The following is an 18,699-nucleotide window of genomic DNA, read 5'->3' on the forward strand; positions in this document are numbered from 1 at the left end:
AAATTTTGTCTTTAGAGAAAATTTCATAGAAATTTTGTCATTAGAGAAAATTTCATAGACATTTTGTCTTTACAGAAAATTTCATAGAAATTTTGTCTTTAGAGAAAATTTCATTAAAATTTTGTCTTTAGAGAAAATTTCATAGAAATTTTGTCTTTAGAGAAAATTTCATAGAAATTTTGTCTTTAGAGAAAATTTCATAGAAATTTTGTTTTTAGAGAAAATTTCATAGAAATTTTGTCTTTAGAGAAAATTTCATAGAAATTTTGTCTTTAGAGAAAATTTCATAGAAATTTTGTCTTTAGAGAAAATTTCATAGAAATTTTGTCTTTAGAGAAAATTTCATAGAAATTTTGTCTTTAGAGAAAATTTCATAGAAATTTTGTCTTTAGAGAAAATTTCATAGAAATTTTGTCTTTAGAGAAAATTTCATAGAAATTTTGTTTTTAGAGAAAATTTCATAGAAATTTTGTCTTTAGAGAAAATTTCATAGAAATTTTGTCTTTAGAGAAAATTTCATAGAAATTTTGTCTTTAGAGAAAATTTCATAGAAATTTTGTCTTTAGAGAAAATTTCATAGAAATTTTGTCTTTAGAGAAAATTTCATAGAAATTTTGTCTTTAGAGAAAATTTCATAGAAATTTTGTCTTTAGAGAAAATTTCATAGAAATTTTGTCTTTAGAGAAAATTTCATAGAAATTTTGTCTTTAGAGAAAATTTCATAGAAATTTTGTCTTTAGAGAAAATTTCATAGAAATTTTGTCTTTAGAGAAAATTTCATAGAAATTTTGTCTTTAGAGAAAATTTCATAGAAATTTTGTCTTTAGAGAAAATTTCATAGAAATTTTGTCTTTAGAGAAAATTTCATAGAAATTTTGTCTTTAGAGAAAATTTCATAGAAATTTTGTCTTTAGAGAAAATTTCATAGAAATTTTGTCTTTAGAGAAAATTTCATAGAAATTTTGTCTTTAGAGAAAATTTCATAGAAATTTTGTCTTTAGAGAAAATTTCATAGAAATTTTGTCTTTAGAGAAAATTTCATAGAAATTTTGTCTTTAGAGAAAATATCATAGAAATTTTGTCTTTAGAGAAAATTTCATAGAAATTTTGTCTTTAGAGAAAATTTCATAGAAATTTTGTCTTTAGAGAAAATTTCATAGAAATTTTGTCATTAGAGAAAATTTCATAGACATTTTGTCTTTACAGAAAATTTCATAGAAATTTTGTCTTTAGAGAAAATTTCATAGAAATTTTGTCTTTAGAGAAAATTTCATAGAAATTTTGTCTTTAGAGAAAATTTCATAGAAATTTTGTCTTTAGAGAAAATTTCATAGAAATTTTGTCTTTAGAGAAAATTTCATAGAAATTTTGTTTTTAGAGAAAATTTCATAGAAATTTTGTCTTTAGAGAAAATTTCATAGAAATTTTGTCTTTAGAGAAAATTTCATAGAAATTTTGTCTTTAGAGAAAATTTCATAGAAATTTTGTCTTTAGAGAAAATTTCATAGAAATTTTGTCTTTAGAGAAAATTTCATAGAAATTTTGTCTTTAGAGAAAATTTCATAGAAATTTTGTCTTTAGAGAAAATTTCATAGAAATTTTGTCTTTAGAGAAAATTTCATAGAAATTTTGTCTTTAGAGAAAATTTCATAGAAATTTTGTCTTTAGAGAAAATTTCATAGAAATTTTGTCTTTAGAGAAAATTTCATAGAAATTTTGTCTTTAGAGAAAATTTCATAGAAATTTTGTCTTTAGAGAAAATTTCATAGAAATTTTGTCTTTAGAGAAAATTTCATAGAAATTTTGTCTTTAGAGAAAATTTCATAGAAATTTTGTCTTTAGAGAAAATTTCATAGAAATTTTGTCTTTAGACAGCATTCAAAGCGAACGGTCGTGTGATAGTAGACAGCGCACAACAGCAAAACTTTTTTTTCTATCGGAGACGTTTCAAACACTTATAAATATCTCTTAAATTATTCTCTTTCCCAAACGAGAAACAATGTCTCATTTGCAAGTGCCGGTTAACAAGTGCTCTCAATGCCTTTTACCAATAACATCAATCCAATACGTGCGTTGTTATCAGTGTAATCGCAATTTTCACCATAGCCCTTGTTGTTCACTTTCCGAAAGTTCACATGCAAGCATGAGTACAAGTAAAAAGAACGATTGGAAGTGCCACATATGCAAACCGAGGAAATCCCCCAACAACGCGTACAAGACTTTCGTATTTGGCGGCACCAACAACTCCAGCCAAAGCATTGAATCGCCAAAAACCATTCCTGAGGAACAACAAAACAAACAGCAAAGAGAAGATGACGAGATTAACACCAATAACACCAAACGTTTTAAAGAAGCAGCAACAGCACTCAACATTAACAACAACAACAGCAGCAGCAACGAAACAACGAATACAAGAGACGACATAGCAGAACTTAAAACTGGAATGGTCGACTTAAAGAGCAGCTTACAGCTAATTGCAGCAAGCATCTCATCGCTAAGCATTGATCTGAAGTCACATATGGATTCAGCATTAGTGGAGATGAATAAAAATGTAGCGACCATAGCAGCACAAGTGGTCGAATTGCAGAAGAAGGATAAAGAAAAGTCTGAGCAAATAGATGAACTCAACAAGCGCATACAGAGATTAGAGCAACAAGCGATAGATAAAAATATAGAGATAAATAATGTGGAAGACATGGATATCGAAGCCGAAGTATTAGTTAAGAGAATTACTGATTCCCTTGGTGTAGATGTGAGTAGAGATCATATTAGCCATACCTATAAAATAAAAAGAAAGAAGAAAATAATTGTGGAATTTTCAACTCTCAATAAGAAAAAAGAGTTAATGGGAAAGCTTAAGAGCCATCGCGTAAAGGCAAATGTGGCGAAAGGCGAACCAGAAAATGAGAGCGGTGGTTATGTTTATATTAATGATGAGCTGACTATGCACAATAGGCGCCTTTTGTGGGCTGCAAAGATGAAGGCAAAAGAAAATGGTTGGAAGTTTGTATGGGTGCGAAATGGTGTTATTTATGCGAGGAAAAACGAAAGCTCATCTTTTATAATTTTATATAATGCATCAGACTTGGAATCGATTACCAACTGAAATAAATAAAAATTCAATTAAACACACAAATCGAAATTAAAAAAAAAATAATAAAAAAAAAACAGTTTTTGTTTTCCCCTTGGCGAGCTAGAGCTCTAAACGTTTTTTTTAAACATACATACATAAAAAATAAAGTACACAAAACATTGCTTTTGGCGTCGAAAAACTTATTTTTTTAAATTAAAATGAATTACACACGCGAAATTATAAGCAATTTCAGCGAAATTAAAAATGAAATTATGAATTATCCTTTTTCAATACTTCATATAAATATAAGATCATTGCGAAAAAACTTTAACACTTTATTGGCCCAAACGAAAAATATTCTTAGTAAAACACGACTAATAATATTAACAGAAATAAATATAACAAGAGATGAAAACACTTTTTATGAAATCGAAGGCTTCGACTCTATATTTTTAAATAGAGAGGGAAGAGGAGGAGGAGGGATTGCTGTTTATATTAATGAGAACACAGAATACCAACAAGTACAAATTCATATGAACACAGCAGAGTCTTTGAGAATAGACATCACTGTTGCACAAAACAAAAACATTACCATCATACCAATCTATCGACCACCAAAGCTTAGCATCAAACAGTTCCTAAAAGAATTGGATGAACACATTAACAATGTAAACAAAAAACACGAGCTGATAGTTTTGGGAGATATTAACATCGATATTAAAAAAAACAACACTACGACAATTAACTACCTTGGATTGCTCTCTTCGCACGGTCTGCAATGTATGATCAAAGAGACAACAAGAGAAGACACAAATAAAAGAACCAATACATGTATAGATCATCTCTTTATAAGATGTAATAGAAAAAGAGAAAGGGCATATGCAGCCATAATAAACACAGCAATAGCCGATCACTATGCAATAATGGGATGCTTGGATCATATAAACGAAAAAATTAAAATAAGCAAAGGAGACAATGCACAGGGTAATACAAAAGTTAAACTTAATAATAGAAAAGTTAACCAATTGGTTAAAGATACAGACTGGAAAATGATAATAGACCAAACAAACAACGCCAATGACTTATTTAACAAAATTTATACGAAATTCGAAGAAATATATAAAAAGTGCGAATACACTGTAAAAAACCAAATTAAAAAACGAAATCCGCATCCGTGGTTAAACAACGAAATACTTAAATGTTGCGAAATACGGGATAAATTACACAAAAAATGGTTGAAGAACAAAAACAACAAAAGTAATGAAAAGATATATAAAACCTTCAATAATAAACTAAATAAAATGATAATCTATTCAAAAAATCAATACAATTACAATCAATTTTTGCAAAATAAAAACAACATACGCGGAACATGGCAAATTATAAATAAAATAACAGGTAAAAAAATTCAAAATATAGATGAAACTATTAAGAAAAATTTTTCAACCGAAAATACTAAAGAACTAACAGAAGAATTTGCCACTACACTTGAAAAAAATGTGAATAAAATAATTCACATTTGCCCTATAAAAACCAGCCCAAGTCTAAGTACCAGCTTAAGCAATACCATATTCGTTGAAGAAGCCAGCGAAGAAGAGGTTTATAATATATTGAAAACACTAAACGAAAGGAAAAGTGCAGGGATTGATAGCGTGAGGGCTGTGGATTTAAAAGCAGGTGCGGGATATCTCACACCAATTATTACCGAATTCATAAACAGAAGCCTTAATAACTCAATTGTTCCCGATCTCTTAAAAACTTCAATAGTACGGCCAATATACAAGAACGGTAGTAAAGCTGACTTTAACAACTATAGACCTATTTCTATTCTATCTGTTATAGAAAAGGTATTAGAAGAAATCATGGTGAGACGACTAACTAGCTTCCTGAAGAGATATAAAGTATTAAGCGATAACCAGTATGGATTCCAAAAGGAAAAGAATATAAATCAGCTTCTCGGATATTTCTCTAACTGCATTAATAGAAATCTTGATAATAAAAACCATTGCCTTGTTTTATTTATAGATTTTAGCAAAGCATTCGACACCCTGTCACATACCCAGCTACTGAACACATTAGAAAAATCTGGAGTAAGAGGCAATTGCCTAAACTGGTTCAAAAGTTATCTGAACTGCAGAAAGTATCGGGTAAAAATAGATAATACGATGAGCAGTCACATAACAACAAGCTACGGAGTACCGCAGGGTTCGAAATTGGGTCCAATACTCTATATTATCTATACAAACGAAATGGTGAAATTACTGAATAATAGCGAAATGTTCTCATATGCGGACGACACTGCAATAGTCGTTGCACACAAAGACGTAAAAGAGGCAGAAAAAGTTATGCAATCTGAGTTTAATGCAGTATGTAAATGGTGCCACGACAATGGCCTTATAATAAACTCCAGCAAAACAAAAATAATGCACATTAGACCTCGACACATTCCGCATGCAGATATTGAGATAATCTTTCACGATTTTAACTGTCTACATCAAACACAACTGAGCGGCAGTGACGATTATTGTACAACAAAGATTGAACTAGTTCCTACATATAAATATTTGGGAGTGCACCTAGACCATAATTTCAAATGGAAAGTACAAATCGAACAACTTACCAAAAAACTACGAAGGTCCATGTTTGCTCTATACCATCTAAGCAACTGCTCACCATACTATGTCTTAAAGCAAGCCTATTTCTCTCTAGTCGAATCACAATTACGACATGGAATTACGGCTTGGGGCAAGTCAAAGCAATGTAGGCTGCTTCAAAAGTACCAAAACCGACTTGTAAAATTCCTGTATAAAAACAACAAAACCATACAAACCAACCAAAACGCGCCAATGGATCATAATCTCTTTAAATTACTTGGCATCCTTAACATTGAAGGCATATACAACGCGACTATATGTCGTGAATTCTACAACTCTGATTTTTTAAAACACATACAACACACAAGAAACACCCGAAGTAGGCTCAATGGAAAATATCATATACCAAGACACAACAACGACTACGGCAAACTCTCACTCATCACAACTCTACCAACTCTGCTAAATAAATTACCATTAGACATATTAAATACGAACAATAATGCAATAAGAATGAATATGGTCAAGAAATACCTACTATCATACTAAAAATTAATGAATTAAAATGTTAAAACGTATTGTTATTAGTACAATTTTTGAGAAAAATGTAATTAGTAAAATCTTGAAATTTATTATTTTTTTGTTATAAATATTACAGCTTGGCTAAGATCTCATCCTGCAGACAAACCGAATGGTTTCGTGGGAACTTAATTTTTTAAAACCAAAATGTAAGAAAATAAGAAAATGATAAAAATAAAAATAAATAAATAAAAAAAAAGAAAATTTCATAGAAATTTTGTCTTTAGAGAAAATTTCATAGAAATTTTGTCTTTAGAGAAAATTTCATAGAAATTTTGTCTTTAGAGAAAATTTCATAGAAATTTTGTCTTTAGAGAAAATTTCATAGAAATTTTGTCTTTAGAGAAAATTTCATAGAAATTTTGTCTTTAGAGAAAATTTCATAGAAATTTTGTCTTTAGAGAAAATTTCATAGAAATTTTGTCTTTAGAGAAAATTTCATAGAAATTTTGTCTTTAGAGAAAATTTCATAGAAATTTTGTCTTTAGAGAAAATTTCATAGAAATTTTGTCTTTAGAGAAAATTTCATAGAAATTTTGTCTTTAGAGAAAATTTCATAGAAATTTTGTCTTTAGAGAAAATTTCATAGAAATTTTGTCTTTAGAGAAAATTTCATAGAAATTTTGTCTTTAGAGAAAATTTCATAGAAATTTTGTCTTTAGAGAAAATTTCATAGAAATTTTGTCTTTAGAGAAAATTTCATAGAAATTTTGTCTTTAGAGAAAATTTCATAGAAATTTTGTCTTTAGAGAAAATTTCATAGAAATTTTATCTTTAGAGAAAATTTCATAGAAATTTTATCTTTAGAGAAAATTTCATAGAAGAGAGAACATTTCATATAAATTTAGTCTTTAGGGAAAATTTTGTCTTTAGAGAAAATTTCATAGATTATAATCAGAGAATTGGATATGAAAAGCAATAGAGTGGTCAACGAACATAAGCAGAATTTATAGATAGAGCATCCAGAGAGTAACAAGGCAAGGGGAGAGCGATTGTTGTTTTCGTGGTCTCCGCAGCGCCAAGTCGTACAAAGCGCTGGCCTCTAAGGTCATCTCTTTACTGATGCTGAGGAACTTAGATGCCTAGAGTACATGAAACAGTTCCCCAACCTCTCTCTGAACACTCTCATAGTTCCCGATGTCTGGAAAATGGAAAGAACCCGAGTAGAGGAGAGTGGTGAAAACCGCTGGTAGCGAAGATGTTTGAAGGACTTCTACTCCCTAACCATTTCCATTTAATGAACATCAGCACAGATTTCGTATATTGCATAGCACGATACTTGCTTTGCACACCATCACTAAAAATAATAACTTTGGTCTTAATCAGAGTAGGCCATGCGATTCTAAGGCTTGTTTTTCGTATGTTGTGTTTGGTTTCCGCCACACAGATATTCTTCCGTCTGATCGAAAAATGCATATACAATGCGTTTAGTTTGGTTGGCAGTTGTCTTGTTGACTACATACAAATCAATTGGCCCATCAGTGATAAGCTATGCAGCGCCAATGTGGACTCGTCGGCTGAGCGATAAGCTGTGAAATAACATTCGGACCTGTGAAGATGCTGTCCTACTGCGACGGGCTGTCTCCTCAGTTCTTATGTGAGCCATCTCCATCAGAAGACAAAGATCCTACTTATCCGAAGGCACAACCATATGCCCTCTCAGCAGTATCTACTGGGCTGCTATTACAGAAACCATCCCAATCACCATCTTGTGTAAAGGCATCCACCACCCGGAGACTTTCATTTGGACGATAGGTTCAGCATTATAAGAGAGAACCTTTAGGTCAGACGGCTTTTCAGGCGGGCCTAGATAGAATTCACGCACACTCGGTGACAGCAGTCCTTGGAGATCGACCGCCGCCCATTGCACCTCATAAATTAGTCTTTCTTGGCAAGTAATTCTGGCTCAGTGGAGTTCCGGCAGCTGCGCCTCAAATTCTACAGAGCTAGGGCCAGGGACCACAAGAAACACGCCATCTGTTTAACTGCCCAGCCAATTCTACTCGGCTTAGGATTTGGATGTTTAATAAAGGGTGATTTTTTTGAGGTTAGGATTTTCATGCATTAGTATTTGACAGATCACGTGGGATTTCAGACATGGTGTCAAAGAGAAAGATGCTCAGTATGCTTTGACATTTCATCATGAATAGACTTACAACGAGCAACGCTTGCAAATCATTGAATTTTATTACCAAAATCAGTGTTCGGTTCGAAATGTGTTTCGCGCTTTACGTCCGATTTATGGTCTACATAATCGACCAAGTGAGCAAACAATTAATGCGATTGTGACCAAGTTTCGCACTCAGTTTACTTTATTGGACATTAAACCAACCACACGAATGCGTACAGTGCGTACAGAAGAGAATATTGCGTCTGTTTCTGAGAGTGTTGCTGAAGACCGTGAAATGTCGATTCGTCGCCGTTCGCAGCAATTGGGTTTGTGTTATTCGACCACATGGAAGATTTTACGCAAAGATCTTGGTGTAAAACCGTATAAAATACAGCTCGTGCAAGAACTGAAGCCGAACGATCTGCCACAACGTCGAATTTTCAGTGAATGGGCCCTAGAAAAGTTGGCAGAAAATCCGCTTTTTTATCGACAAATTTTGTTCAGCGATGAGGCTCATTTCTGGTTGAATGGCTACGTAAATAAGCAAAATTGCCGCATTTGGAGTGAAGAGCAACCAGAAGCCGTTCAAGAACTGCCCATGCATCCCGAAAAATGCACTGTTTGGTGTGGTTTGTACGCTGGTGGAATCATTGGACCGTATTTTTTCAAAGATGCTGTTGGACGCAACGTTACGGTGAATGGCGATCGCTATCGTTCGATGCTAACAAACTTTTTGTTGCCAAAAATGGAAGAACTGAACTTGGTTGACATGTGGTTTCAACAAGATGGCGCTACATGCCACACAGCTCGCGATTCTATGGCCATTTTGAGGGAAAACTTCGGAGAACAATTCATCTCAAGAAATGGACCGGTAAGTTAGCCACCAAGATCATGCGATTTGACGCCTTTAGACTATTTTTTGTGGGGCTACGTCAAGTCTAAAGTCTACAGAAATAAGCCAGCAACTATTCCAGCTTTGGAAGACAACATTTCCGAAGAAATTCGGGCTATTCCGGCCGAAATGCTCGAAAAAGTTGCCCAAAATTGGACTTTCCGAATGGACCACCTAAGACGCAGCCGCGGTCAACATTTAAATGAAATTGTCTTCAAAAAGTAAATGTCATGGACCAATCTAACGTTTCAAATAAAGAACCGATGAGATTTTGCAAATTTTATGCGTTTTTTTTAAAAAAAAAGTTATCAAGCTCTTAACAAATCACTCTTTAGAACCCAGCAGACGAACGGATGAATTACAACACACTGCTTAAACAACAACAACAAACATTAAACAGCAACACGTACACGTACACCGAGTAGCAGATGCGGTAAATAGCTACCGAGTGAATGTAATCCTTGGAGAACGACCGGCTCCCATTTCACTCGAAGAAATTGACCACCCCCGATAAACCAGAGTAGTTCTGCCTCAATTATGTTCCGGCAGATTTAGCCGCCTAAACTCCTACAGGGCAAGGATTGATGCCAACGTGCAAGAAGTATGTCCTGATTGTAACCTAGGACTACACGATACACGTCATCTGTTTACCTGTCCAGCCAGACCCACTGGACTCAGACCCAGATCCCTGTGAACGCAACCCATATTAACAGCAGAGTTCCTGGGTCTTGATACTCAACAGAATCAAGCAGACGAAAGATAGAACACAACTGCTACAACAACAACATTAAAACGCAATCCCATGGCAGCTGGTTGTATGTACCGGATTGACTCGATGTAGTCCTTCATCGCAAAAGCTGCCGCTTCAGTGTACAAATTGCTCAATGATAAGGGGCCTCCTTTTTATAGCCGTGTTCGAACGGAGTGTCGCAGTGCGACACCTCTTTGGAGAGAAGTTTAACATGGCATTATACCTCACAAATGCTGCCAGCATTAGGAGGGGAAAACTACGGCTGAAAATTTTTTCTGATGGTCTCGTCAGGATTCGAATCCAGGCGTTCAGAGTCATAGGCGGACATGCTAACCTCTACGCTACGGTGGCCTCCAGTGTACAACACACTGCTAAAACAACAACAACAGAACACTGAACAACAATTCCTGCACGGGATGACTATAAGCACCACTCGTGTAGGAACTCTCAGTTCCGATTTGTGTGGTGTTCATCGTCATTACGAGAAGCTCAGCTGAGAACTACCGGGCACGTCTGCAGGTTGCTGATAGGGGGATGCTCCATGACGGGATAGCTGCAACCGCAGTCGCGGACAATCGGCGGTATCGAGAGGATAGTCTCAGCGAGAGGACTGGCAGCCGACACCGGCTCTTATTTAAATTCTGGGTGTCTTTGATATTCGATATGGCAAGTTATTGGCGCCTTTAAATAACAACAGACCATAAAGTACCCGCGGCGATCGGACCTTTGAACCGGAAGGAGCTAGCTCACATATGAAGCTTGACGCCGATCACCACCTCCATATATAAACGTGGTTACAACGACAACAACATTAAATAACAATCCTCTGGACGCATTCCATCCAAAATGGCGATTACATAGATCTGACAACCAATTAGCAGGCACAGGGTATAATCATTTTGTGGCGAAAACACATCACAGTATTATGACAACAACGAAATGATTTCGTAGCAAACATTCTACTGCATCCCTTTGGATTCTGGATGAACACCTTTATCTTCGGTCAATCAGACCATTTGATATTCTGGGCTATAGGGGACTAAAAAGGCTAATTCAGGGTTTTCCTTAGTGTATATCTGATACCATATATCGTGCGGTCCCTGGTTACAATCGGGACATACATCTTGCACGACGGCCTCAATCCTTACCCTGTAGGAGTTGAGGCGACTGCATCCGCCGGAACGCAATTGAGCCAGAACTACTCCGGTTTGCCGGGGGAGGTCGCAATTGTTAGACATGTGTGCTAAATGGTCCCTTTTTAAAATTTGCTGGAATTTTCTTAATTTTTTTACCAAATCATCTTTTCCATCTCTTTGGCTTTTAACAGCCGGTCATGCGAGTCAATTTTTGTTTCATTGTTTTTCAAGTCGAGCTTAATGATCAAGCGAATGCAACATCCAAAGGAAAGATTGTTGAATGAGTCTTGAAGAGAAGAAATTGCCAGCTCCTCAGACAAGGCAGGACACATGTCACCCCACTGGTGGACGCGTTTCGATAATTGGGTTTCATTATCTCATCGGCCCATGTCGGCAGGCATAGCTTGCCATGTTGACAAGGGAATAAAATGCAAAGGCCATAGCAGGGATTTGGAGTTTGCTCAGTGAAAAAGCCTACAGCGAACAGTCTAGTAGTAGTAGTTAAGATTTCACATAGGATTTGTGCTTATGATCTCAACTATAAGTACTACGAACAACAGGGTGTGAACTGTAGGCCAGTCAGACGGACGGACATAGTTCACGATGGTGCTGATGACATGTGGGGTGACTTGTGTCCCGCCTTGTCTGAGGAACTGTCAATTTCTTTTCTTCAAGACTTTTTTACCAAATAATAAACTTCGATATAAAAGAACAAATTTTCTTATTTTAGCAAAAATCCTGTTTTTAATAAAAACAATTTTTTTTTGTATATCTTCTTCAAAAGGATTAATAACAGTTTCTCAAAGTAAATGTGGAAAAGGGAACATTTACAAAATCACACATCAAAAGAAAAATATCATACACGATTCGCAAGATTCATATGACATGGCAACACGAAATTTATTTCTGTTCATATTTAAACCAGGTGCAAAAGTCTTTTGTTATGGCCCAAACAATAAAAAATTATAATAAATAATAAAAAAAAGAAACAAAAAAAAACACTCACTCTTTTCTTAAACCTATGTGGGAAGATCATTGTTTTGTTGTAAATCAATCTTCATAGTTCATTGCACTTTGATCACCGTTTCAGTACATTGATGAAGGTTTCATGAGGTACTTGAATGTTGGCTATTGAACGCATTTTCTTTTTACCCTCAGATTGTTGTCGCAGCAGTTTCATACGCCTGGTAACATCGCCACCATACTAAACGATACACAAGCATAAACAGTTTTCATTAGATATTTCTGGGAGGCAAAGTTGATATAAACAAAAACTTACCAATTTGGCAGTGACATCCTTACGATATGCTTTTATGGTTTCTCTAGCTAAAACTTTACTACCTACACAAGCTTGTATGGCGATTTGTACCATTTGCTTTGGAATGGTTTCTTTTAGTTTGGTCGTCATTTCACGTCCAATATCCTTGGCCTTACTCACATGTACTATTCTGCAGAGTTCTTCCACAGGTTTGCCATTCAAATGAATATCCAGACGCACTAAATTTGTCAAATGATATCCATGATCTTCATAATTAAAACTTGCATAGCCCGAGCTCAATGATTTCAGGCGATCATTAAAATCTAAAATTATTTCACTTAATGGCATTATATAGTTCATCAGCATACGATCATTGTCTATATTGACAGAGCTCTCTTGAATACATCTTCGTTCTACACACAAGCTAATTATTTGACCAACAAATTCCGTTGGTGTAATAATAGTTCCCTTCACCAAGGGTTCATAATATTCTTTGATATTTATGGGTTCAGGAAACAGGGCAGCATTCGAAATCTCCATGGTATCAGTGCCCATTTGTTTGATCATTTTGGGATTTTTCAATACAATGCGATACGTAACCGAAGGTGCTGTGATAATTGGCTCAGCGCCAAATTCTTGTTCCAAACGCTGGCAGAAAACCTCCATATGTAGTAGACCCAAAAATCCCAGACGCCAACCTTGTCCCAATGCTGGACTGGAATCAACTTTAAGCGTTACCACTGAATCATTGAGAATCAATTTGTCAATGGCACTACGTAGAGCTACATGTTTGGATTGATCTGCAGGAAATACCCCAGCAAATACCATCGGTTGTTGTGGCTTAAAACTACCGGCTGGCGTACAGGTTTCGTTTTTCAAATGAAGAGTGTCTCCAATTATTGATTCTTTGCTGTTGCGCATATTGACGGCTATTAAACCAACTTGACCGGCAGCTCTAAAAACATAAAAATGGTAAAATTTGTAATAAAAAATTAAACAAAGAAAAATGAGGTTCAAAGGTTCTCTTAACTATTTTTATACCCTCCACCATAGGATGGGGATATACTAATTTCGTCATTCTGTTTGAAACACCTTGAAATATGCCTCTAAGACCCCATAAAGTTTATATATTCTTGATCGCCAAATCGGCCCATGTTTTGATATAGCTGCCATATAAACCGATCTTGGATCCTGACTTCTTGAGCCTCTAGAGGGCGCAATTTTCATTCGATTTGGCTAAAATTTTGCATGAAGTGTTTTGTTATGACTTCCAACAACTGTGTTTAGTATGGTGCAAACCGGGACATAAACTGATATAGCTGCCATTTAAACCGATCTTGGATACTGACTTCTTGAGCCGCTAGAGAGGGCAGTTTTCATCCGATTTGGCTGAAATTTTGGATGAAGCGTTTTGTTATGACTTCCAAAAACTGTGTTCATTATGGCGCAAACCGGGACATAAACTGATATAGCTGCCATATAAACCGATCTCGGATACTGACTTCTTGAGCCGCTAGAGAGGGCAGTTTTCATCCGATTTGGCTGAAATTTTGCATGAAGCGTTTTGTTATGACTTCCAAAAACTGTGTTTAGTATGGCGCAAACCGGGACATAAACTGATATAGCTGCCATATAAACCGATCTTGGAGGTCGTATCATATGTGGACGATGGTACGATGGATCATGGCTTCGGGCACCCTAGTTGATGACATCTGCCTGAGGCCGAACTACTGCCTTGCCCAATCTCATGGCAGCCGGTTGTACGTACCAGATTGACCCAATAAAGTCCTTCAACGGCTAGGGCTGCCGCCTCAATGTACAACATATTGCTACAACAACTACCTTGCCGATCGTGCCGTTTATATCGCTGTCAGAAATGTGAAAACAATCTCCACCGCATTGTTCCCTCCATCGTCAGCGGAGATACATGCAGTAATGGAAAAATGGTCCTCAATTCGCTTGCCTGCAGCACTTGGGTTGGGTTCCGGCATGGGATAGCTGTGAGCACCACACAGTCTGGAATATTGAGACCCGAATTATGTGGTGTTCATTGCTGTCACGAAAAGTTTAGCTGCGAGCTACCGAGCGCGTCCACAGGTTGCGGATAGTGGAATGCTCCCTATGAAGTATCTGCAACGGCAGTCGCATAGCCGGGCGGCACCGGCTCTTGCACAAATACTGAGTGCCTATGATGCTCAGGCGAGTTATTGACGCCTTTAAATAACCAATGGCCAACCTGTTCCCGCGGCGATAGGTCCTTTGGACCGGAACGAGCTTGCTCGCCTACAGGAGCTTGACGAGGATCGCCAATTGGCTGCTCTGTGAAATCAATACAGCAATTGGCTGGTCTGTAAAATCATTGGCTGGTCAGTGAAATCATTGAGCGACATGCAGTGGGCTAACATTGAGATCTGTCAGAATGCCTTCCTACATTCTGCGATGGGCTTTCTACTCAATTCTTATGTAGACCACATTCATCAGTAGAAAGAGATCCTAGCCGTGGGTTTCAAGCAACTCTAAATAGCATTCACGCAAGCAAGTCTAGATAGCATTCACGGAGACACGGTAGCAAAACCAGTGAATAGCTGCCGGAAATCGAATGTCACCAATTGCACCTGAAGAAGTTAGCCTTTTCTCGGCACACCAGAGTAGTTCGGGTAGATGCAGCCACCTACCTCAACTCCTGTAGAGCTAGAATTGATACCATCGTGTTTGATGTATGTCATTATTGTAACCTGAGACACACGCCAATCCTGTTCGACTTTGGAGCAGATACTTCTGAACGCACGCCAATTTAGTCGCAGACTTCCTAAAACTGAATATTTAACAAAACCCGGTTCTATGTACCGGAACGAGCTTATTCACCCTATAGGAGGAGGATCGACACCTTCACATCTTAACATGTTGCTAACACAACAACAATTTTAATTTTTCTGAAGATAGGTAGAGATAATCTTGATCCCAGCAACTACTTCGGTGACGTCGGGACCACCTAATAGGCAAAGCAAAAAAGCTCTACATCTGTGAAAACATATCGCCAGCGCCATGGCGAGTCTGACATATCTAATGTGGAGTGCGGTGAAGTCGGGACTAGCACACTAGGAAAAGCAAAAACACTCTCCATCTGTGAAGACAACGCCATGTCGAGTCTGCCATATCTAATGTGGTCCGCAACCGGACTATGGCTATATATGTATGAGGAAAGGCACGCGACGCTACAGGGTGTGATGTTGTGTCACGCAAGGTCCAGACTTGGTAGACGATGCAAAAACATTCTTCGAATCATGGGGAAAGCTACCAGGTTTTGTTGGTTTCTGGGCCACCAAAGAGTTGCGGGTAATGATGCGGCTAAGGAGCTAACCAGGAATGGATCGCTAATGAATACTGAATATGCTACTGAATGAGTATTCACTTTTCCCTTTCCTCAACTGTGCGAGCGCCTCTGGTAGCGTAGAGGCCTTCGATCGATGTTTGATTGCAATGTCAATTATTGACCTTAGTGCCGGAAACAAGGAAAAACCGACTTCTGAATGGTTTATGGTTACGAGGAAGAGTTGGAGACGGTTTAGTACCCAGGTATCCCTGCTCAACAGCGGACAACGTCTATAATTTTTTTTACTTTTGATATTTAACGAAAATAATTGTAAATATTTAACATACAATACTTACATACATGTGACTTCGGTTTCGACGGGTCTTAATATTGATATGCTTTTAACTGGATACACTTTTTTCGTGGTGTATGATTGTATATCCTGACCGATTTCTAGTTTTCCGTTCAATATGTAAATCAAATTAAGAGCACCTCGATAACGATCAAACCAGCTATCAAACAACAAAGCACGGAATGTGGAATTTCTATCTACTTTGGGCGGGGGAATAGTTTCAATAATTGTATCCAATACCTGTGGCACTCCTGTACCCAATTTGGCAGAAACCTAGAAAATAAAAATATAAATTTTAAGTATTAGTTGTTGTTGTAGCAGTGTATTGTACACTGAGGCGGCAGCCCTTGCCGTAGCCACATTTTCATGCAGAGGTGGCAAATCCTCATTAAACTTCTATCGCCGCGGGAGCAGAGTGGCCATTGGTTATTTAAAGGCGCCAATAACTGGCCTTTTCATAACGAGCATCATAGGCACTCAATATTTGTGCAAGAGCCGGTGCCGTCCGCTCTCTCACTGAGACTCTGTGCTCGATACCACTGATTGTCTGCCACTGCCTTTGCAGCTACGCCGTATGGAGCATTCCACTATCCGCAACCTTTGGACGAGCCGGTAGCTAGCAGCTAAGCTTCTCGTGAGGGCAGTGAACAACCCACAGATCGGACCTCAATGTCCCAGCCTGTCTGGTGCTCACAGCTATTCCGTGCCGGGGGTCCATAGTAATACCTTAGTCCAGTTCATTGATTATGAGAATTGGCCGTAAGGATATGTCTACATTTCTTATAGAAGAACATGGGCTTTCATTCAAACAACAATATAATCTGAGTAAGCAATTTGTTGACTCTGTCTGCTCATATGGAAACATATACTACAGGATTGCATCATGTCTTTTTGATGTCGACAATTATTAAGAGATACATTGGCAACCGTAGCGAAGAGGATATCATGTCCGCCTATAACACTTAACGCCTGGGTTCTAGGTACTATGCCATGTAAAAACTTCTCGCCAAAGAGGCGTAGCTCTACCGCACGCCGTTCGATCTCGGTTATCAAAAAGGAGATCCCTCATCATTGAACTTAAACGTGAAACGGACAGCACTAATTGATATAAGAGAAGTTTGTCCCTGTTCCTTTATAGAATGTCCATGGAATGTAATTTGGATTTGCAATAAATGCGAGGATTGAGTTCAAGGCAAGAAGACACCCCTTTTTCTCCCGAAACGACATTTGCGAGTTTTGGAAAGGAAAATGCCTCATTTACGTAATAAGTACATTTATGTTACATATATTATTAAAAACATACCTTCAGCACTCTTTGGGGGTCAATGCCAAAAAGATTTTTCAAATCTTTGCACACTTTTTCCGGATCAGCATGTTTAATGTCGATCTTATTCAATACTGGTACAACAGCCAATTTACGATTTTTAGCCAATTGATAATTGGCCACCGTTTGTGCCTGCACACCATGACATGCATCCACCAATAGTATAACTCCATCACAAGCTGCCAATGATCGCGATACTTCGTTAGAGAAATCCACATGACCAGGTGTATCAATTAAATTCAATAAATAACGCTCATTCTTGTAGTTGTGGAAAATTGATACCGTTTGGGCCTTCACTGTGATACCACGCTCCCTTTCCACTTGCAAGCTGTCAAGAACTTGGCTACCAGAATTAGCCTTTATGGCTCCTGTCAGCTCCAAAAGTCTATCTGCCAGGGTACTCTTTCCATGGTCTACATGTGCAATGATACTAAAATTTCTTATACGCTCCACTGGTAAATTGGCAAAATTATTGATGGCATCTTCGTGTGGATTTGTTTGTGAAGAGTAAAGGCGGCAAGCTGAAATCTGGAATCTATATAGACAACACATTAGGAATTGGGTTTGTGGTGTGGGTTTCTTACTTGTTCTGATACCTAATTTGATAGCGCCTAAATTGTATTATTTTCAAAGTCTTTAACATTTCTTATAGGCTTCCAGAGCTAAAAACTTCCAAAATCTGAAAAAAATGATTACATAGCCATGCCCCGCCGGTTTGAAAAGCCCTACAGATGTTTTGCACGCGATATTCAGCTGTTAGAAAAATTGCGTAACATTAGTTAGTGATGCCAACGTAACAACTTAAGTTAGTGGATCTTTACACGTTAAGAAGGATATTGTGTTCAGCGATCGAAATTGTTGCGAAAAAAACTTCAACAAAATATCATAATTTGTTTTAACATATTTATACGAATTTTTTTGTACTAACTTAATCTTCTATTAATATTACACTAAGATTAATTGTTTTTAGCTGCACCTTTCAAGTAAAAAATGTGTTTAGCTTACACGTTTTTAATATGAAGTTTGACAGTTGTTCACGTGAAAAGCCGAATAGAGTATCAACCCTTAGTTCCCTTACTTTTCCAGTAACTCTCTTATGCTATTTATTTGAACTAAACAGTTTGTTTTCATAAATCAGCTGTGCGATGATGAAAATTTCTGCTGGGAAAACCCCCTATTAGAATTTTGCAAGCTACCAATTATCAAACTCTCCAAATTAAGCTCGCTCTCACTGTGTTTTGACCGCTGGGACATGAATCTGAAATTTGTTTTTGGGGCAAAAAAAATTTTCGGATGTGCAAATGCTCAAACTTTTGT

The 18,699-nt window shown here is 37.0% G+C and overlaps 3 protein-coding genes across 3 annotated transcripts; 2 read left to right on the forward strand and 1 right to left on the reverse strand.

Moving 5' to 3' along the window:
- The first annotated feature begins 1,999 nt into the window (after positions 1 to 1,999).
- On the forward strand, positions 2,000 to 3,106 carry LOC131996901 (uncharacterized). The gene has a single exon (XM_059367095.1). It carries the CDS (start codon positions 2,000 to 2,002, stop codon positions 3,104 to 3,106), a length of 1,107 nt encoding a protein of 368 aa, XP_059223078.1.
- A 500-nt stretch (positions 3,107 to 3,606) lies between these two features.
- Positions 3,607 to 5,143, forward strand: LOC131996902 (uncharacterized). The gene is made up of 2 exons (XM_059367096.1): positions 3,607 to 4,938; positions 5,099 to 5,143. Exons 1-2 carry the CDS (start codon positions 3,607 to 3,609, stop codon positions 5,141 to 5,143), a joined length of 1,377 nt encoding a protein of 458 aa, XP_059223079.1.
- A 7,070-nt stretch (positions 5,144 to 12,213) lies between these two features.
- On the reverse strand, positions 12,214 to 18,025 carry LOC106094134 (translation factor waclaw, mitochondrial). The gene is made up of 5 exons (XM_059367097.1): positions 17,967 to 18,025; positions 17,362 to 17,917; positions 16,063 to 16,331; positions 12,415 to 13,348; positions 12,214 to 12,339 (listed from the first exon to the last, which is right to left on the reverse strand). The coding sequence occupies exons 1-5, from the start codon at positions 18,023 to 18,025 to the stop codon at positions 12,214 to 12,216; spliced, it is 1,944 nt and encodes a 647-aa protein (XP_059223080.1).
- Between the last annotated feature and the right edge of the window lie 674 nt (positions 18,026 to 18,699).

This window comes from Stomoxys calcitrans, chromosome 4 (genome assembly GCF_963082655.1).
Source record: "Stomoxys calcitrans chromosome 4, idStoCalc2.1, whole genome shotgun sequence".
Classification (NCBI taxonomy): Eukaryota; Metazoa; Arthropoda; class Insecta; order Diptera; family Muscidae; genus Stomoxys; species Stomoxys calcitrans.